The 21,458-nt window shown below is 45.3% G+C and overlaps 2 protein-coding genes and 2 long non-coding RNA genes across 7 annotated transcripts; 3 read left to right on the top strand and 1 right to left on the bottom strand.

The window, feature by feature from the left end:
- The first annotated feature begins 477 nt into the window (after positions 1–477).
- On the top strand, positions 478–3,605 carry LOC136191123 (uncharacterized). 3 transcript variants are annotated; one of them, XR_010670754.1, is made up of 9 exons: positions 478–833; positions 888–965; positions 1,023–1,177; positions 1,239–2,218; positions 2,271–2,323; positions 2,383–2,478; positions 2,533–2,674; positions 2,722–2,787; positions 2,833–3,605. It is a non-coding gene; the product is annotated as an uncharacterized lncRNA (long non-coding RNA). The 3 variants fall into 3 exon arrangements; XR_010670755.1 differs by having other exon boundaries at positions 2,099–2,218; positions 2,271–2,478; XR_010670753.1 differs by having other exon boundaries at positions 2,271–2,478.
- A 46-nt stretch (positions 3,606–3,651) lies between these two features.
- LOC136191124 (uncharacterized) lies at positions 3,652–5,740 on the top strand. Of its 2 annotated transcripts, XR_010670757.1 has the most exons (4): positions 3,652–4,262; positions 4,318–4,746; positions 4,800–5,198; positions 5,257–5,740. It is a non-coding gene; the product is annotated as an uncharacterized lncRNA (long non-coding RNA). The 2 variants fall into 2 exon arrangements; XR_010670756.1 differs by having other exon boundaries at positions 3,652–4,746.
- A 3,404-nt stretch (positions 5,741–9,144) lies between these two features.
- LOC136190805 (uncharacterized) lies at positions 9,145–11,509 on the bottom strand. Its single transcript, XM_065979066.1, has 7 exons — positions 11,424–11,509; positions 11,286–11,366; positions 11,151–11,231; positions 11,001–11,069; positions 10,853–10,945; positions 10,691–10,792; positions 9,145–10,641 (listed from the first exon to the last, which is right to left on the bottom strand). The coding sequence occupies exons 6-7, from the start codon at positions 10,770–10,772 to the stop codon at positions 9,296–9,298; spliced, it is 1,428 nt and encodes a 475-aa protein (XP_065835138.1). The 5' UTR covers positions 10,773–10,792; positions 10,853–10,945; positions 11,001–11,069; positions 11,151–11,231; positions 11,286–11,366; positions 11,424–11,509; the 3' UTR covers positions 9,145–9,295.
- A 7,523-nt stretch (positions 11,510–19,032) lies between these two features.
- LOC136191112 (uncharacterized) lies at positions 19,033–20,424 on the top strand. The gene has a single exon (XM_065979410.1). The coding sequence runs from the start codon at positions 19,471–19,473 to the stop codon at positions 20,422–20,424; it is 954 nt and encodes a 317-aa protein (XP_065835482.1). The 5' UTR covers positions 19,033–19,470.
- The last annotated feature ends 1,034 nt before the right edge of the window (positions 20,425–21,458 follow it).

The raw sequence follows: 21,458 nt of genomic DNA, 5'->3' as shown, positions 1-21,458 counted from the left end.
GAGGCGTCAGATAAGTTTGAAAATCGTTTTTTCGTATTTTTTGGCTTTTCTTCACTTTTTGCTAGCGTGCGTTGCTTGGTTGTTGGTCAGATCATTTTCTTTGAGTTGTGTTGTCGATTGATTAGTAAGGGTAAGGGTTTGTGTTGGGATTAGGTAGTATTTTTATTTCTTTTTCTTTTTCCGTGTGGGAGGTGGGTAAGGGTAAGGGTTTGTGTTGGGATTAGGTAGTGTTTTTATTTCTTTTTCTTCGTCTTTCTTGTAGGTGTGTAAGGGTAAGGGTTTGTGATAGGATTAGATAGTATTTTTATTTCTTTTTCTTCTTTTTTCTTTGAGGTGTGTAAGGGTAAGGGTTTGTGTTGGGATTAGGTAGTATTTTTATTTCTTTTTCTTTTTTCTTGTTGGAGGTGTGTAAGGGTAAGGGTTTGTGTTGGGATTAGGTAGTATTATTGTTTCTTTTTCTTTTTCCTTGTAGGAGGTGGGTAAGGGTGAGGGTTTGTGTTGGGATTAGGTAGTATTTTTTTATTTCTTTTTCTTTTTTTTTCTTTGAGGTGTAAGGGTAAGGGTTTGTGTTGGGATTAGGTAATGTTTTTGTTTGCTTTCTTTCCTTTTTGGAGGTGGGTAAGGGTAAGGGTTTGTGTTTGGGTTAGGTAGCATTTTCTTGTCTTTTTGGAAGGGTGATGGCGTTCAAGATTGATCAAATTTTTTCTCAAGCTGGGGGGTTGAAGCCTTTAGGATGCAGTGTTTTTAAAGTTCTCATCCAGTATGTTTTTGTTGTTAGGAGATTTTCTTTGTTGACTTGTTGCAGTGGCGTGACAATGATGTCTTCTTCGAAGGTGAGTCCATGGGCTTTCATGTGTTGGTAGATTTTATAATTTTTCACTTTGTAGTGGTTCCGGTGTCTTGTTATTCGTTCTTGGACTGTTTTTGATGTTTGGCCGACGTATTGTTTTTGGCAGTGTTTGCAGGTGAGTACGTAAATTACGTTTTCTGATTTACTGTTCATTTTTTGTTTTATTGGGTAGATTTTTCCCGTTGTTTGACTCTTCAGTGTGTTTGAAGACGTTAATTAAGCACGGACAGCATTTGCAGTTTATGGTCCGGCAAGGAGTGATTCGTCGTCCCACGTTTGGGAGAATTGGAGGAAGTGGTGCTTCGTCTTTTTCCGCGTTCGGCTGAGGTTGGTTAGGGAGTTTTGCGCGAACGAGTTTGCTGTTTATTGATTTTTCGTTTTTGTACAGTGCACCCACGCATGAATGTCCCGCCTGACCCTCCCCGGACATAGCCGCGAAATTCAAAATGAGTAGGATTTACTATCTTTTCGCTAATGCGAAGGGATAGTAGATTCATTTATCTAAGATTTGGTCGACGGATTAGTCAATCGCATGCATAGTGGTCGCGTAATCCTTCAAGTTACGGCAAAAGTAGGTTTTGTCGTTTCCTGGCGAAGTTCTCTCAGCAACTAAGCTACTTCTTTCCTCGAAACGCACCAGTCTAATATTTTATTAGCATTGGTCGAAGCGATATTTAGTTGGTTTTTTCGTTTTTCTGCAATTAGGGTCTGAACCATCGTTGCTAAGAGCGTTTCTCAGAGCCTACGCTACAAATCGCGATTCGCCGCCCTCGCGAAACGAAATAAAACATGATTTAATTGGTATTGGTCGAAGCGATTTCGAATCTTTCGCTTCGTTTAGAAGTTATTCGTTGTCATGGGCGTGGCTAGTGCGCGCGCAAGGTCTCCCCACCCAAAAAGGCAGTAAAACGCTCATTACAATTGACTTTGGTACAGCCCGTTTTTTAGCTAATCCTATACTAAAGAAATCCGCCCGGTAATAGAAGGAAAACGAAAAATCGGTCTCGATCTAGTGGTAACGCGCTAGGGCGTGCCCAAGGAAACCTAACGGTCGCGTACGCTACTAGCCAATGAGAGTACTGCACGTGACCACTATTTACACCCTTCGTCGAAGGCCTACGTGCCCTACATCATTGGAATGCTACGGGATAGAGGATTCCAATGATGTCATTGGCGATGACGCGGGACTAACGATGCGGGAGCTAGCGCGCTCTAAAGACGGTCGCTTTATGCGTGGGTGCACTGTAGGCAAAGGTTATTGGTTCTGGGAATAGATTACCCAGAATTGGGTCTGTTTCGACGTCCTTCCAACATTCCTTTATTTCTTTTCGGAAATGTTGGAACCATGGGTCAAAGGTGGTGACAAAAGTAAAAGGAATTTTCTTCTTGTTGCTGCTTGTTTGATTCTTTGTTTTGTTAGATATTTTGCTAAGGATTTCTTGGCGTTTTGTAAAGGGCATTTGGTCTGCCTCGGTTTGGAGAAGGCGTTCAGGGTATTCTCTATTTTTAGTCTTTCTGTGTTTTTGTTTTAGGTTTTCGTATTCTTCTTCGTTTGAAGTCGTTCTAAGGAATCGGTTTAATTCCTTTTTTATAATGGCCTTTTTGCAATGGTTTGGATGGCATGAATGGTAATTGAGATACGCAAATTTGTTGGTTGGTTTAAAATAGGTTTTTATGTCAAGGATGTTGAATTTTTCATATCTTGGTCCTTTGTACACGGTTGTGTCAAGGAAGATGGATTCTGTATGGCTGATTTCATACGTGAATTTTATGCTGCTGCTGAAGTAGTTTAAAGCTAAGAGGAAGGTGGTCAGTTCCTCTTCGGTATGTGTCCATACCATGAAAATATCATCTATATATCTTTTCCATAGATGAGGCTTTTTTGATTGGGTGGCCATGAATTGTTGTTCAAAGTCCCCCATGAAGATGTTTGCAAGGCAAGGAGCTGTTTTGGTGCCCATTGCTGTTCCATGTTTTTGCAGGTGTTTGCCCGTTGAAGGTGAAGCAGTTTCCTTTGAGTATGAAGTTGAGAAATGTTTCTACAATGACTGGTGCGTCATCGTCATTTTTATAGAATTTTTCTGTCGCTTTTTTGCAGGCAAATATCGCCTCTTCTTGAGGAATGCTCGGGTAGAGAGATTTTACGTCCAACGCCACAAGTATTGCGTCGTCAGGAATGAGAGTTTCTTCGATGATTTTGCAAAAGTGTCCGCTATCCTTTACAAAGCTAGGTAAGGTAGGGACTATGGGTTGTAGTATAGTGTCTACAATTTTGGAGAGGCCTTCGGTGGGACCGGATGAGGCGCTGCAGATGGGGCGCACTCCCATGGGGTTTTCGTGAATTTTCTTCAGAAAGTACATTAAATCGTGAGAGCACTCAGAAGTGTAGACATAGGTGCTCTCCTTGGTGTCTTTTCGATTCAACGAGGCAAGTCACGCCCTCTCTCGTTTTGGGCTGAGATCAAGTACGGCGTCGCCGCGATTATGCCTAATGGCAGGCAAACAGAAGAACCTTGTACTTCTATCTCTGTCCGCACGGTTAGAACAAGCGACGACGTCACATTTGAGAGGCATTGTTTTGAAGGCAACCCGGATGGCCTGCAGCACGTGAAGGTAATTATGTGACCACGCCAAGTGCAACCTCTCTATATGGTATACTAGCAGGCCACCCGGCTTCGCCCGGGTAGTAGTTTTAGGAACGGCGTATGTGTTAGCGTTATCCATGTCACACCACGGGGAGGTCCATACGCATCGTGACCCGGGGGGGGGGGGGGGGGGGAAAGGGTGAGGGAAGAAGTGGGAGTGAAAGAGTTACATTTTGATATGGCGTAAACATAACTTTTAAAATCTAAAGGATTTCGTTGTATACGACGTTAGCAGTTTTCTGTGTTTCGGACAATATGTAGAGGTTTCGGGGAGAACTGACGCGCGAACATGCGACGTAAAATTGGCCGTGGGAGAAACATCGAGTGAGAAGGGAAAGACCGACGACTTTTATAGTTTGACCTTGGGACTTGTTTATTGTCATGGCAAAGGCGAGTTTGAGAGGAAACTGGAGACGTTTAAAAGGAACTGTGGTATCTGAGGTATTCTAGGAATATAGACGGTTTCTCCGGCGTAGTGCCCTTGCGAGATTGTTGCTTCGATAACATTGGGAAGCTGTTTGACGGTCAATTTAGTACCGTTACACAGCTTTGGTGCGTCTATATTTCTAAGGAGCATAACTGGTGATCCTAATTTTAGTTGAAGGTAATGGGGAGGTAGGCCGGGAGGATTGAGCGAGTTTAGGAGTTCCACTGGAAAGTTGACGGCATCGTCGGCATCTACGGTAGTGTCGAAAGAGGTATAAACAATTTGGCGAGTCGGAATGTGTGTTAGGAGGGTGTCGTTTATTTCGTTGACGGCTTCATTGGTAGGTGCTAATATGGCTCGTTCGCAAAGCCATTTTGTGTCTGAGTACTTTGTAGAGAGATCGGGAAAGACTGCCGACATGAGGTCGTGAAGGGAGGAAAGGTGTTGACCGCACGGGATTTCAATGAGTCCATCAGTAGGATCGGTAGCAATTGTGCCACTTCCGATGTCGAGGAGGAGATTAGAATATGCACCAGAGTCAGAGTCGCCAAATAGATGAACGCGCATGTTGGTGCGAAGACGGAGGGTGGTAACGTGTGGCCATAGTTTGGCGGATGACTTGCGGCATGCTTGGATTTCGTCCGCTTTTGTTCCCTTTGGAACGATAGGCAAAGTTTGCCGAAAATCTCCTGCGAGAATGAAAGATAGGCCGCCCATGAGACGATCGTCTCCGCGAATATCGCGCAGTGTCCGATCGACGGCTTCAAAAGCTCTCTTATTCGACATCGTGCATTCGTCCCATACGACAACTTTTGCTAAGCGAAGTAAGGCTGCTCTATCGGTGTTCTTTCCAATTTGGCAGGAGGGATTTTCGTAGCGTGTTATGTTGAGAGGAAGTTTGAATACGGAATGAGCAGTTTTTCAACCTGTCAATAGTGTCGCAGCAATTCCCGAAGAGGCAACGGCGAGTGCAACATGTCCGTGGGATCTGACTTTTGCTAGAATAAGATTAATAAGGTAGGTTTTTCCTGTGCCTCCTGGTGCGTCTAAAAAAATGACAGAGGCTTCTGGGGACTCTATCGAGTGTAGAATTGCGTCGTATGCTCTGTGTTGATCTTCGGTAAGCGTAGTCTCGTCGCGTGTGACTGTCGAACGGAGTAGGTCAACGTCGTAGGCAAATTCTGCTGCAATTTCTCTTGATGAGTGATTGGTATTCGCATTTTCTCTTTCAGGCGTAGGTAAACCGTAATCTTTAAGCGGCAAGCCTCCGGGAAAAGTAAGTAATTTATCTTCTATGTAAATGAGTGCGCGATTGAAAATTGCTTGACTGAAAGGCAAAGTGTTGTTTGATGCAAGTCGTCGCTGAGCATGAAGGTAGTCTTCGGCCATGGATTGCTTGTGAGCGTTCCACAGTGCGAGTGGATCGGAAATTTGACACATGTGTAGCATGATGGCGAACATGTCTCGGATTTTGTATGGGCGGTCTGTCGTTGCGGCTTCTTGAAGGGCACGTTGCCAATGATCGTCGTGTTCAAGCAAGCCCAATTCTTTGCAGGCTTCTCGGTAAGTGGGTAGAAGAACGCCGTTGACTGTCTTGAGGTCTGCAAAACTGGTTGGGCCGCGAACAACGTGAAGGAGAAGGCGGAGGTAGTAGCATTCGGCGTTTCGAGGGTGAACAGCGTAAACTCTTCCTAGTGCAGAACTTTGTCTGATTTCAGGTCTTTCCGGCAGCGGCGTACCTTGTATTCTACGCTTCCACTGCTTGTTTGTCCACGTGTAGTATTTTGGAATTTGGGAATATAGTAAAGTTTTAGCGAAGTCGTCAGTGGAGCACAGTTGAAAAAATTCCGTCAATGTTGGTTTTGGAGGTTGAGCGGCTAAGTCTTCTGCGTTTTCGGGCGTGAAGTATACTCTTTGACCGTTTTCTAAGTGGACTTGAAGATGTTGCACGGTCGGATCGTGATCCTGAATGGGAAACTGAAAGATGCGCCACAGTGCTTCACTTGTGCAGATATATCTGGCAACCTGAAAACGTGTTATTTCGTCGTTTCGGTACTTTCGCTGTAGAGCAACTACAGCTTTATCTTTGCCTTTGTTAATATATTCGCACACGTATTTTATGGCCTTTACAGTGGCGCAATATTCGACATTGGCGTGAGCGTCAAATGTTCGACAAAGAAATGGATTGTGCGGCACAACCCACCTATTGTCAATTTGTTTGCCATTGATTGTAACTGAGACGCCGCCTTCTTCAGGGGATCTTCTGCGGTAGAGAGGGTAGCCGTCACGTGCTGTCACCGTTGCTCTTAGGAATTCTCTGGGGTAATGTTTTGTGCAACGTCCATCCTTCATGCAGGGCGAGTTGGGGTTGATGTGTCCGCAGGGACCGTGGATCATCGTTGTAGAAACGATTCGGAAAAGCTCAGGATCAGTATTGGGATCAGGGAGTTCGGCTGTAATGATTTTGTCAATGTCTTGAGGACGTATTTTGTCGATCATCCAAAGAAGAAGATGAAGGTGCGGCAGTCCGCGCTTTTGCCATTCTATTGTGTAGAGGTGACATCGCTTTCGGCCAAAAAGATGTTTTTTTTCAATAAGGTACATGAACCTTTTCATTTTTAAGTAAAAACCCTTGCTATGATGTCGGGACGATCAACAGCGGTCTGGAGAGGTAAAAGCTCGTTGGTTATTTCGGGCCATTTGGGATTGCATGTGATGGTAATAAAAAGCTCTGGTGGTTCGAAATTTTTGACGTAGGTCATTGCATCTTGGCTTTTTTCGTGCATATAACGGGGGCCGCCCGTAAAGCTTGATGGCAAGATAACTAATTGCCCTAAATTTCGTACGTTGTCGTCCGTTTCGATTGCGTCTCTAAGATGGCAATAGTTCTCGGCCCTAAGCTTTTTTTGTTTTTTTCGGTAAAAGCTGAGGCGCTCCGTTTCAATTTTGACGTACATGTCAACGAAGAACTGGTGAGAAAGTTTACCGGCTCGAAGTAAGATATTGAAATCGTTTGGTCGGAGCATTAATCTAAAAGCGTAAAACTGTAATACTGACATTTTTTTGTCTGTGCGTTGTTTTGTGAGGGGGTCAATGAGGCGTTGCTCCAAATGGTATCCGTCTTCGCCTCGAGGAAAAAGTAGTGGGTACTGCCACGCATCGTAAGCGACATGGACTTCGTTCACTCTTTGCAGAGCGTTGTTCCTGCTTGTGAGGACAACATCGCGATATTGAGCCTCTTCGCTGTTTAGAACTAAGGCTGCTACTTCGTTGCACTGTGGGGTATTAAACGTGCGTGGGTGGTGACCAACGGGAATTCTTTCTGCGCGAATCACAATTCGGTAATGGGCGGCAATTTCTGTTTGTCGATCTAATTGAGTCTTGAACTCTGTTATGTAAGCATTTTCTGAGTGAAGCATGGCCTGCAGTGTTAAAATCAACGAACGGTCTAAATGAGTGCGCCCTTGCCAGGCAAGTCGCCGATCAGCTTCTTCTTCGGGATCTTGCATGAAATAGATCTGCAAAAACGCTGCAGTTTCGTCTGCGGGCGGCCTAAGTGGTCCTATTCTATGATAAATCTGGCCCTGTACTTTAAATGTAGGGTTCCATCCTGGCTCACGTATTATTCTTCCTTCGGTCGCCGTTCCGAAGGACGTCATTTGAAAGCTGGAATTGTATAATCGTATCATAGACCTGAAATTTTTTGATGCAGTGTCGGCCCCAGTTAATAAGGATGATAGTGGTTCTGGTGGGGGGCCAAGTAAAGGTACGTTCACTTTGCCATTAGCGCAGCACATGCCCGGTGGTTCGTCATTCCACTTCATGGCATTGCAATGGGTACACGCTTGTGACATGGAACCTATGTTTCCCAAGTCGTACGTGGCTGAGGGATTGTAGGAAAATGCTGGAAACCGCAAAGTAGGATTTTCATTTTGAGGAGCTGTATGTGCTCGCGATAGGTGTTCTTGAGAGGTAGTGTTAGAGGTAAGTGGTAAGGAACCAGAACCGACATGCAAAGAATTTTGTTGAGGAAGAGGTGAAGTGCGAAGATGTGTAACAGGAGAAAGTGGCCTATTAGTAGAAGTTCGAAGTTGAAGCGGTCGCGATGTCCAACCAAAGGGCAGTGTGGGGAAAAGAGGAAAGATAAACGTTCTGGGAGTGGTTGATGACGATGGAGAGGATGGAAATCGGAAAATGGCGTTTCTGACGGGAGGTCTGATAATGCTGAGCGTTGAACTTTGATCTGATGGGCGTAGATCGACACAGATTGTTTACGGAGAAACAGTGGGCGAACTATTCCTTTCAGTTGGGAGACTGCTATGCGTAGTAGAATACGTATGATCAATTATTTGGGTAATGGGAGACACAGACGGTGGGTCAAGCTTGATGAGTAACTGGTGCAGAGTATGAATGATCTAAGTGACTGGGCTGTGGTTGCTGGGCAGTGACATATGTTTCACCTAGTGTTTGAGAAGTAGAAGAATATGAATGATCGGATTGAGCTAGATTAGGAGGGAGTGACGTTGATGCCGAAGGTTCTGATTCGTCGTGGGACTTTCTTTTCGGAGGGGTGGAGTATCGGTCCTCAGGAAGATTTCGCTTCATCGGATAAGAAGTGAAATAAGCAAATAAGCGGTATGAAGCGTTAAGCAATGAAGCAAGATAAGCGGTAAAGCTTTGTCGAAGTAGACGTACTTCGACGAAGAATCTAATGAAAGACAGTGCATAAGGGGGCCTAATTCGAGCGATACATTAACGTGTACTTGTACGTGAGGGTCGTGAAGTGAGTTTTGACAACGAATAAATGGGCGATTTCTGACAGGCAATCTAGAGAGAAGAGAAAAAATTCGTTGTGAGACTCAACGACCGGGGCCTCTTTCAAGGGAACTGCAAACGTACTTGTGGCTGTAGCGTCGCCCGTGTACGACCCGTTTGCGATTGGTTCAAAAAAAGAGCAAGACGAACTTCGTAAACTCTTGTGGCAGCGGACTCGAGGCGATGGAAAGCTTCGAAATGATCGGACTATTTCTTTCGTTCGCAAGGCTCGAAAGGACTTGGTCACGGAAACAATTTGGAAAAGAAAGGTGACTGGTGTCGAAATAACGATGAATCGAATGGAACGCAAGAGCAAAAGAGGCGAAATAGCGGTACGGCCGAGCAGCGAAAGAAACGGCTAGCGCGCGTGGTATCACGTGTGTATGTTGAGTGATAAATGGATGCATTGCTTCAAGGTTTATTAGATGAGATGAATGACCTAAAGGTCTCCCGATCGTCAACGGGACGATCGAATCACATCATAAGGATCACGCGAAACCACCAACGGGGCGGTATATTAAGAAGTTCGACCAACGGGCCGAAATGAGAAGTATCCGATCATTTGTGTAGAAGTCTTTTCGCACGCGGAGGTTCCTTCGTCTCAGGATCGTCGCAATCCATCGGTTTCGGGGCGTCACCGGAGGCAGAAACGGAAAAACTCTTGGCCAGACGTCGACGCGCAGAAGTGGGATTCGGAATGCCGGATTCAACAGCGCGAACGGCGGCAGCGACTTCAGACGAAGCGCCGACAGTGACATCAGACGAAGCGGCGGCGGCGACTTCAGACGAAGCGGCGGCGACTTCAGACGAAGCGGCGGTAGTGATTCCAAATGTAGTGCCGGCATTGATTCCTGAGGATGTTGAGGAATGGTCGCCGACGTCGTCCTGACATGAATCATGGCGAAAAACAGCGACAATTCGACGATCGGCAGTGTATTTGAGAGTGAATTTCGGAGCACGAAGAAATGTAGATCGTTCGATCAAATCGAGCGGTTTCTGGCAGATCGCTTCCATTTGCTGGGAGTCGGCCGTCAGATGGAGTTTGATTGACTGGCTCTTGATGGTCAGGACGGTTCTCGTTTCCCGGTCGCAGGCTTCTAGCAAACTCAGATCGCCGCAAGACGAACATCGGCAATATTCGGAGTGCGGTTCGACGGGCGAAGTATTGCCTTTATTGCACGACGGGCATTTGTAGACGACGTCGAAGTTCCCAGCAGATATCACTTTGGCGTCCTTCAGCGTAGACGGCTTTTCTCCGAGGGAAAAAGGAACGGTAACGACGTTGTGCAAATTTTCGATAGCGTTAATTTGAGCACCGACGCGAGGAGTAAACAGCTGATGGCCGTCGGATTCGGACATGGCTTTGACGCAAACTCGAAAGTCGTAGCTCGAAAGCAGCCTGACTTTCTCCACCATGTCGCCGCCCCATATCGTGAGGGTGGCGAAACCCGTGCCATCGGCGATGGCGGCTTTAACGACTTCGACTTGCGTTCGGGTGACGTTGACGTCCGTGAGTTCGACGACTTTGGCTTTCACGTCTATGAGTTGTCCGGGTAGAAAGCGGCCGATTTCATTGAGCGTCGCTCGCACGGGAACTTCCGGATTATGGTCAACGTGGGTGGCAACGGCGATCTTCTGTGGCGACTTTCCCAAGCCGGAGTTGTCTTGAATTTCTACTTCCATGTCGCTTCCGATCTTGCTTCTTTTCACGATGACGTTCCGGAAGCAAATAGCTTCGCCCGCGCGGGCGTACTCCGCGAACTTGTCGCGCTTGGCGGGATAGAACGAAACGAAGCGAATTCTTCCCGTTTCGTCGGCCAAGAATCCGTGAAAATACTTCGTTGACCCTTTCGACTTCATCTCCGAAAGAAGATCGATCTTTGCGTGGAATTCAGCACGATAGGCTGCCAGAGAATATGTCGAGAAGCGTTGGAAAACTTGAAAAAATCTTACGCGTTGGCGAGTCGTGAATATCTGCTATTCGCTCGAACGTCTTTGCTGCGGCCCCGCCAAAACTCGATCGAAACACAGCCATGAGAAAACAGTCGAGTAACACTAAGAAAAAGGTGGTTTCAACGTCGCAAAGTAATGGTGTTGTTTGGTTAGCCGAATTACCGTTCTTTTTCAAATCAAAGGATGCCGCAAAAAGCGAAGATAAAGGCAATCGAAAGAGAAAATGAGAGAGGGCGAGTCTCCAATACGACGACACTATACGCAAAAGGTCTTTAGCACGGAGGTACGCGCCGCATGCAGCTGAACATACCGTCGCTTCGAGGTAAGGACGAATGCGCAAAAAGCGAAGACGAAAAGGACGACACCGAGAGCGACGGTGCTGAGCGCGAAGAGTAAACAATAAGTTTTTTGCTACGATGGCGCCCGGGCGCTACGAACAAATTAGCATTGGCCGACTTACCGTTCTTTCTCAACACAATAGCAGATTGCGACGACGAAAAACGGGAAGAGGCGAGCCGCGACGACAACGAAGGCGACGACGCTACGAAAAAATCGATCGAACAGGCGTCTGGCTGCGCAGCATTGGCCGACTTACCGTTCTTTCTCAATACGATAGCAGATTGAGACGACGAAAAATGGAAAGACGCAAGCCGCGACGACGACCAAGGCGACGACGCTACGAAAAATGAATTGAAACAGCCGTCTGGCTGCGAGGAAACGTAATAAACGTTACCGCGCGTTTCAAGACCGGAGCCAAGCGAAAAAAAGGCGAACGCGATTGATACGACGAAGACGAAGATGGAGCGCGACCTGACACCGAAAACCATGGAGGAAAAAATGCGAAGCACGCGTTTGCACGGCACCTCATTGGCTGCCCAAACAGACGGGGCGTGCACGGGGCGTGGAGCGTTTCCATCACGTGACGGTGACGTCGGGTGACGTCGAGCGACGTCGTGCGCGGGATCCCGGGGACCCCGACGAAGGCGCTTCTATAGAAATGTCACGATTTTTGTCGCACGGCGGCGGAAGCGGTTCGCGCACGGCCGCCGCGAGCGCGAACGAAGAAATTTGAAGCGAAGCTTAGAGTTACTCGCGCCGTATTTAACGCGCGGTAGGCCGTGACGTCTTTTTCATCTTAGTAGTGTAGACATCAACTCACATGGTTCCATTATTCGCGGATTATTTCCTAAACCGTTATTGATATCAACTTATTTACTTCTATTTAAAGATGGAAAAGGGCGCCCCAAGCCTAAGAGAAAAGTTTGAAATAAATCCAAACAGTCGTTTAGGAGGTAGACAAGGATATTATCGACTTGAACTTGTCAGTAATTTGGTCTACTGGAAGTCACATTGTTCCATGAACCGCCGATTATCTCCTATACGGCTATTGATATGATCTTATTCACCTCTTTAAAATAAGAGAGAGGGACGCCAAAAACTTAAGAGAAAAGTTTCAATTAATCCTACCAGTCGTTTAGGAGGTAGACAGGGATATTCTCAACTCCCAAATATCAAGAATTTTGTCTAATGGAACTCGCACGGTTTCATGAATCGACAATTAACCTCCTGTACCGCTATTAATATAAACTTATTAACTTCTTTATAATTAGGGGTAGGGGCGCCCTAACCTTAAGAGAAAATTTTCAATTAAATAGAACAGGTCGTTTAGGAGGTAAACCGGGATTTTCTCAACTCGTTAGGAATATTGTCTACTTCAACTCAAATAGTTCCATGATTCGCGGATTATTCCTATAACGTTATTGATATCAACTTATTTACTTCTATATAAAGCCGCATACATGTACCGTAAACTACCGAGTAAACGCTCACACCCGAGCAAGCCCCCTTTTAGCTCTAAAATAGTGTACAGGGTCAGTTACACTCCTCATAAACGCCCTCTCAAACACGGGACATTGCATCGGTTGCGCACCTGCATTGCATCAGTCGCGCATGTACAAATGGCTAAGCGGCATGCATCGTACGACGTTGCATTCAAATGCTCGGCGATTACCTGGCACAGACAGCACGGGAGGAACGTTTTGAAGACAGCAAGAGAGTTCGAAGTCGACCGGAAGCGAATTCGTGAGTGGAATTCAAAATACGAGAATCTCATGAAGTTGAACCACGGCACTTCAAAAAAGAAGCGAAAAATTCATCTCGGGGCCGCTGTAGCGTCACAGGATCTTGATAGCAGAGTTTTCTCGTACCTAGAAAATCAGCGTTCAGAAGGTTTTTCCGTTTCCAACAAAGAGCTTCGAGCATTCGCGAAAGAAGGTGTCGGAGGTTTGGGATTGTCTCATTTTGCTGCGAGTCCATAAATGGCTATCTCGTTGGAAGAAACGAGTTGGCGTAGGCCTAAGAGTTGGGATCAATTCTTCTCAGTTTGTCCCCACCGATTACGAAGAAAAACTGCACGCTTTCCGCCGGTGAAGCAGTATTTCTATATCATTGACTGCCGCTTTATTTTAACTAAATTTTGTAGGCCAGTGATCTCTCATAGAAGAACTTAACGCCTCGATCGAATTGTTAACATGGACCAAACTATGGTGAGGTTTGACATGCCGTCCAGACGAACCAATGCGTTACGAGGTCAGAAAACAATCCGAATCAAGACGACCAAAGCCGAAAAGAAAGGTTTTACAGTCGCTTTAGCAGCCACAGCAAGTGGCAAAAAATTCCCAGCCTTTTTAATTTTCAAAGAGAGAAACGGCAAGCTATGTGACAGAGTAAGGAAATCTCTTAGGATTCCGGATAATGTTCGTGTCCATGCAAGCAAGAATGGTTGGATGACAAGCGAAATGTTTCATACGTGGCTTAGGACAACGTATGGAAAGAAACCAGAATGCCGTTTACTCATTCTTGACCAATACCGTCCACTAATCGAAAGAGAGCCGGCAGATTATGATCAAAGAATGCAATTCCGATGTAATCTTTATTCCAGGAGGCTGTACTTCAATTGTCCAGCCAATGGATCGTAGCCTCAATAAGCCTTTCAAAGGACATATTCGGGTAACCCATATTCGAGACTCGTGGAGCTCCTGGATGAAAAGACTTCAAATGGCAACTTAAAACAGCCTTCAAGGCAAAACGTCATTGATTGGGTCTCGGCTTCGTGGAGACAAATATCTGATGGCATCATTGTCAAATCTTTTCTTGTTTGCGGAATTTCCAACGCGTTAGACGGCAGTGAAGATGAATACGTCAACGACGTTCTTTTCATTGAAGAAAATGATGAAGAAGATCCGGATGAAGAAGACACGGAACCAGACTCCAGTTCCAATCCTGAAAGTGACGTTGAGGAAGTAGGTTTTTTAGTGACTTAGAAGACTAGCGCCGAAACGGTAAGTTCCATTTCGCGCATAAACGGGTCCCTGAATAAAACAGTTCAACACATGGGCGTTTACTACGTGAAAGGTTTGCACAAACACATAGTAAGCGCCCACCCCCCTCTTCTGGACGAAAGTTCTACAAACGCCCATGGGCGTTTACTCGGTAGTTTACGGTAGGTGCGCGAGAAGTGATGCAACTGCCGGCTTACAGGTTTTAATAGCTTATTCTAAATCACTGAGATATACTATGTCCACTTTACAAACAAACGACTAAAAAGAACATGCAGCTACATTTAAAAATAGATTTGTTTCAATTTCGTCACGTTCAAAAATAATTTGGCATTGTTACGGTGTACGAACTATTGTCTACAGTGCAATGTTAGTGATGGGCCGATACCGAAACTTTGGTACACGATACCGCCGATACTGTGCAGTATCGGTATCGGTTTGGAAAGAAGAAAAAGGTATCGAAACTTCGATACCTCGCGCATGCGCACACGATATTTCTTTAATGTCAATACATTCTCTATTTGCACTACTTACATCCGCCTGCAGTAATGGCGGACGAGTTAACACGAATCGCTGGACCTGTCGCGACGCCTTCAACGGCGGAAAAGACGGTTCAAGAAGTGACGCTCGATGAAGGACACGCCTTTGGGAAAGAAGAAAGCCCCCGATCATCCAAAAAGCGTGGTCGAAGCGCAGCGTGGGAGTATTGCACGGTCACGACGAACGCAACAGCCAAGTGTAGCCTCTGCAATGAGGCAGTAAAACACTCAGGCAACACTAGCAATCTTTTTAAGGTAAAACAAAATCAATCGTTTACAAATAGGAGTGGATTTTCTCCTCTAGCATTTGAAAGCAAAGCATCCTAAAGAATATCAACTGGCGCAGAAAGAAAAGGCTGAAAACGAGTCTTCCAGAAAGAAGATAATTAGAGATTCTTCATCTTTATCTGTACAGCCAACCCTTCTCTCAACTCTGGAAAAAAGCCAAAAATACTTTGATCATTCTTTGAAGAAAAAGGAAATCACAGCCGCCGTAGCAAAGATGATTTGTCAGGACATGCAGCCCATGTCGATTGTCGAAGACAAAGGATTTCAGGCCCTACTGGCAGTTCTAGACCGCAAATATGTCGTACCGAGTAGAAAAAAATAACAGGGGATATTGCCGCACTGTATGAAAAGACAAAAGAACACCTGAAGCAAGAGCTAGCTGAAGTACGTTTTTATCTCTGACGACTGATATTTGGACGTCAAATACCACACAGAGCTACCTATCTTTGACATGTCACTATATAACATCATCCTGGCAATTGAAGTCCGTTGTGCTCTGCACAAAATTATTAACGGAAAATCACACAGCTGAAAATATAAGCCATGCTCTCAAGAGCATTGTTGACGAATGGCAAATTGTAGAAAAAGTTGTTGCTATTGTGACTGACAATGCTTCCAATATGTCTGCAGCTATAACAAAATTGGGCTGGACAAGGCTGGGTTGTTTTGCCCATACATTAAATGTCATCGTTTCGAATGCCATCAAAATATCAATAGAAGATATTCAGAGAAAATGCAAGAAGTTGGTGGGACACTTTCACAAAAGCGTAAACGCAGCTGAAAAGCTAAAGCAAATTCAAGATTCCATGAAAGCCCCTAATCATAAATTAATTAATGACGTCGAAACGCGCTGGAACTCAACATATTATATGTTTGAGCGATTAGTAGAGCAGAATGACGCTGTTACAGTAGGCTCGAGGGTCCAGCCTGTTGTTCGGTCTAGCGCGCGCGCCATCCCTGCCAACAGGCTGGAAACATATGACAGCACGTGACTCACGTGCTCAGTGCCAGCCAATCGCTGACAAGCATTACAAGTTCCTACTGCTGGACGGTGATTGGCTCGGCTGGAAACACTTGGACCGCCTTCTTGGGACGGTGACGACGTTCATGACGTCGTTTTGAGCCGGATGACGTCGCCTGGAGCCGGAAGATCTTCAAGAAGTCGGCGAAGAGCGATTCAGATACGTTCGGCGCGTTCGCGAGCTTTAGGTTCACGATACTTTGTGGTTTTTGTCTGTTTCTATAGGCCGGCAAAGATGTGGAGGCCCATTCGTCGCCATCATGACGTCAAATGAGCTTGTACTGTTACCTACATTGGGCAAATCGAGACCATAAACGGTATTTATCGTTAATTGCATCACTCTAAAGATCCTTTTATTCGGAGAAATTGCTCTGCTGCATCTTTTTGTTCTGCAAATGGCCTCTTATTGTGATTCGCGTATTTTATCGTCTGTAAATCGAGTTCTAAGCTGCTATCCAACCTTGCCATCGCGTTTAAAGGACAAACAGCTAGAGGTGCTGCAGAGCGTTTTGGAAGGAAACGACACATTCGCTGTTCTTCCAACCGGATACGGCAAATCGCTGATTTACTATCTATTGCCACTCGTACAAAATGATCTTCACCCTACAGCGGCCGATTCTCCTGCACTTGTAGTTGTGTCTCCGCTGACACAATTGATTGAGTCCCAAATGCAGACATTGCGGAATTTAGGGCTGGGATGCCTATCTCTATCGGCCACGATGATTCCTGACGGGAAGCTTGAGAACAAAGTTTCTCATCTTTTCACAAGTCCAGAGGCGATTCTTTGCTCTGGATGGCGCGACAAAATTCAAAGTTCTGTTGTGTCAGAAGGAATTGTTGCTGCAGTAATCGATGAAGTCCATTGTGTTACCGAATGGTAGATGTGAATATACATTTATTGGAACAATTACTAGCATTTATCTGTATAGGGGCATGAACGAAAAGAAAAGAAGAGAAAACGCTTTTCGAGAATGGTATCGTCGTCTCGGAGAGCTAAGAGCCTTGTTTCCTTCTGGAGTCCCTATCCTTTGTCTTACCGCCACGGCGACATTACAAACACGAAAAAAGATATCAAAGACGTTATTCTTGGCCAATGTAAAAGTGATTGAGCTCAATCCTGATCGACCTGAGATCAGGTACGTTGTCCAGAAAGTGTCAGACGAAGCGGACGAAACTTTCTCTTGGGTTATTAAAAGTTTGAAAGCCTTGGGAGTGCAAGCTGATCGTGTCATAATTACTGCAGAAGCCTTAAAGACTGCGGCATTGTATATGATGCATTTCGTGTTGGTCTCCCTGGTTCTTCATCCTTCCTGTCCTCAAGTTGTGAACGAATACCGCAAAATCGACTTTATGCAATGTACCACAGTGCAACAGAAGACGAGAATAAGAAGTTTGTTTACTCGTCCTTGGCTAAGAGAGATGGCACATGTCGAGTAGTTATTGCCACGATTGCTCTCGGAATGGGACTAGACTTTCCCAACATCAGGTATGTCATAAATTATGGTCCTCCAAACACCATTGAACAATACGTTCAACAATGTGGAAGAGCTGGACGAGATCGTCTCCCATCTGTTGCCCTTTTGTACTACTACAACAAGCAACTGAGAACGGCAGACGAGAAAATGATGAATTACGTTAAGAATGCGTCGCTCTGCCGTCGACTTCTTCTACTACAAGAGTTTGGCTGGAGCATTGATATCGAGATTGATCCCAAGCACAACTGCTGCAATGTATGTGGGCAGTCATGTGCTTGTGACAAAAGAGAATGCTATCTTCAGGAATGGAAAAAATCAACTTCTGATTTTCAAGTCGGTGGTAGTCAGACAATGGATCATTGTGGTTGGAGCAGCAGCTGCGTACAAGAAAGGGCGATAAATAAAGAAGACGCCAAACGACTTACCACCTCATTGCTCGAAATGAAAAGAAGAATGTGTCTGACCCCACGTACGCAACTTCTTCAGTTGCTACAGGAATATCAGACGGACTGCTAAAAGAAGCAAGACAAAACTGCTCAAGAATCTTTTCTCTCTCTGATTGTCGAAGGTTTCTTCCTTCTCTCAGTGGAAGCCTGCAAGCTCGTCTAGTTATGTGCGTTTTTGAAGAGATCTTTGGAGACACAAAGGAAAAACTTAAGTTTTCAGATCGGAACCGAACGAAATCGAAAAAATGGTTCGCCACTCAGGACACGCGGTAATTTACCTGCCAAAGTTCCACTGCGAGCTCAACCCGATTGAGCGTTTCTGGTGTTCTGCTCAGCAGTACACGCGTTCGCACTGTGATTACACAATCAGGGGGCTTCGCTCGACGATTCCCCAGAGTCTCGATCGTATTGAAGCAAGCACTATTTAGGGCCTCTTTAGCGGCGTCCGTGAATACGAAAAGCTCTATCGCAAAGGTTTATCTGGAGAAGCCTTGGAGAAAGCTATACGCGTGTACAAGTCCCACCGGAGAGTTTCCTTTGGAAACTAAGTGGGCACCCCAGGTTTTTCTAAAAACCAACCCCGGCTTTTCTAAAAGACACCAAATTGGAAACACGTAATAATGAAAAGTGTAAGCACGTGTTTTATTTATTTATTTAAAACGGTAACAGCGGTGGGAGGCTCCTCATGATGGCTATCCAGGCCATCTTTATCTAGTTTCCGTTTATGAAAGAAAAAACGCTTTTGTCGCGCAGTAAATCGCCTTTTTTGGGGCACCGTATTGGGCCCTATGTCGCGCATGCGCTATACGAAAAAACGGGTTTTTAAGTTACGTCACAATCGAGCGTGACGAACAGACAGACAGACAGACATAAAAACAGACGTCTACTTCCGGTCCTAAGATCACGTTTGAGAGAGCCTCCCTCCGTCGTTATACGGGCTCCACCCGTACAACTGTGGTGGTCGGCTCCATGAGGCCCCTTTAGGAACCCGGCTACGAAAAATTCGTTTATTCAAAGGCAAATGCAGGTTTTCTGCATCAGATTTTAGCTACTTCAACTGATTTATAGCAAAAAAAGAGTTATTAGTTTTATAGACGAAAAAGGGGCCCCAATAGACCCCTTGCAGTTGGCGTGGGAGTCAACGATAGCTCACGTGCTGGAGTACAACCGGGACATTTGTCGTAGTTATGGTTGGCTTTTGTGCCGTTATTTCTTGTTCTAACCGTGCCGATCGTGACAGGAATAAGAGTTTTTTTCGACTCCCTACCATTCCGAAGAATCGCGATGCCGAAACTACTCGTCTGTCGGCCGAACGACAGAGGGCGTGGCTAGCTGCTATAAACAGGAAGGACTTAAAGGAGAAGAATTATCCGTATACACGCGTCTGCTCCGATCATTTCATTGGGGGAGCTCCTTGCGATATATATGACACGACTAATCATGATTGGGCTCCTTCTCAGCGCTTGGGATACACTCGTACAGCAGCCGTCGACGTCAGTCGTTACGACCGCAGAGCGAGCCGCAGCAGAAAACGGCAACATATAGAGGCTGCAACCATTTGCGACAGTAGCGATGCAGTGACGAATGAAACAGTGACGGACGACGATGATGATGATGGAAACGCAACGTCACGGTCTGTCCAGACGACTTTGACTTCGTCTAAGATTTTGGTAATGGAAAATGGTCTGAGAGAGATGGAGAAAGAAATAAGAGAGTTTAGCGGAGCAACATTGACGTACAAGTCCTTCGAAACCAACGATGCGAAAGTGCGATACTACACAGGACTTCCTTCTTGGCATATTCTGCTTGCTCTTCATGTGTACGTCGAAGCAGCTCTATTTGGGCAGCACTGTCGTTTGTCATCATTTCAGCAGCTCATGCTGACATTGATGCGATTACGACTCGGTCTGCATCTAGAGGATTTGTCATACAGGTTTGGAATTTGTCTCTCAACTGCTTCAAGAATATTCACTCACACCATTGACGTTCTGTTTCTCTATTTAAAAGTGCTCATCAAATGGCCAGAACGTGACGTCCTTCGAGCGACTCTCCCACTCTGCTTCGTAAAGCACAGTCCATCGTGCGTTGTCATAATTGACTGTTTCGAAGTATTTCTTGAACGTCCCTGCAGTCTTTTGGCAAGAGCACAGACGTTTAGTTCGTACAAACACCATAACACAGTTAAATACCTTATTGGCATAACACCTCAAGGATCAGTGAGCTTCATCTCTCAAGGCTGGGGAGGAAGGGTGAGCGATAAACGACTTACTGAAAATTGCGGCCTATTGGACAATCTTTTACCTGGTGACACAATATTGGCTGACCGAGGTTTCGACATCAAAGAATCTGTGGGATTGTATTGCGCTCGGATCCAGTTACCTGCGTATACACGTGGAGAAAAACAGCTAGAAGCAATTTCAATTGAACAGACTAGGAACATTGCCAACGTAAGGATTCACGTAGAGCGTGTGATAGGACTATTGAGACAGAAGTATTCTATTCTTTCTGCTACTCATCCAATCGACTCAGTTCGTTGCACAAATGATTCCACACCCCAACTTGACAAAATAGTTAACGTATGTTGTGGTCTTGTCAATATGAATGATTCAGTTGTGCCCTTCGATTAGAAGACAAATAAAAGATATATTTATTACAAATTAATATATGTACGTACCCTTTTTCCGATTCGTTTTCCTACATTCTGGGCAGTACCATGTCGTCGTTTTAGGTGCACATTTCAAATTCAAACATGTCAAATGAAACCATCGTTTGACGCAGGACTTGTCGTCGCAGCCAACCATTGCACCGTCCTCTGCCCTCTCTGGCCTCTGGCAATAGCAGTACAGCTCAAGTCCAGGCGTTGATGCTGTTACCGAAGAATCTCTGTTTGTTTCCAAGATTGACGGTTCTTCTACTCTGGAGAAAAACTTTCCTATCATTTCGGGCAGCACAGCATTTGTAAAAAACTGATGAGATGTGGACACCGCACTTTCCCACAGTTGTTCATCTGGGTATATCCTTTCAATGTGCATTTCGTTGGGTTTTCACAAAATGAAATCACTGTACGATCTTTTGCAACAAAATATTTGGCATTGAACCTAATCAGAACAGATATGAAGTCGAAGCAAGTATTTGCGATGAGATTTAAACCTGGTAATAATATGCATGAGTTCTTTTCAACTGCAACCGTCCATCATCTGTTTTTTCCAGGCAGAAAAGGCGATCTTCAGTCATTTCTGCTATGCTTTTTTCACGCTTACAGAAAGGACACTAAATGGAAACTTTCACAAATATATGTAATGGCAGGAAATGATAAACCTTTATTTCAATAACTCCATCTCCGCAGCAGTCGCATGAGATTAGGCCGTCAGGGGATGCACCAATGAAGGAGTGTTCATCATTTATGACAAATCCGCATGAATCAACTTTCACATTGACGTGTTGCGATGCGTGTTTTGTCTGATATGCTTTCATTGCTGTCTTTTCATGAGAACAACCCCACCGTGTTGCCACTGTCGTGAATTTTGACAGTTCCGGATGACACACAGACATAATTAGAGACATAGATGGGCTTGCAGAATTGGTACAGCAAACCGCTTTTAATTTTGACGCCGTTATACGCCCTCCACGCATACGGTTCCAGAGCCTTGCCTTGTACTGC

Source organism: Oscarella lobularis, chromosome 9 (assembly GCF_947507565.1).
Source record: "Oscarella lobularis chromosome 9, ooOscLobu1.1, whole genome shotgun sequence".
NCBI lineage: Eukaryota > Metazoa > Porifera > Homoscleromorpha > Homosclerophorida > Oscarellidae > Oscarella > Oscarella lobularis.
This window is presented reverse-complemented; position numbering and strand designations above follow the sequence as displayed.

What these genes read in the sequence shown, in the direction of transcription:
- LOC136190805 (XM_065979066.1), bottom strand. Translation starts at nt 10,772, where the DNA reads ATGGCTGTGTTTCGATCGAGTTTTGGCGGGGCCGCAGCAAAGACGTTC. An exon ending in TATTCACGACTCGCCAACGC is followed by an intron (nt 10,642 to 10,690) that starts GTAAGATTTTTT and finishes ATTCTCTGGCAG; the next exon opens with CCTATCGTGCTGAATTCCAC.
- LOC136191112 (XM_065979410.1), top strand. Translation starts at nt 19,471, where the DNA reads ATGGAAAATGGTCTGAGAGAGATGGAGAAAGAAATAAGAGAGTTTAGC.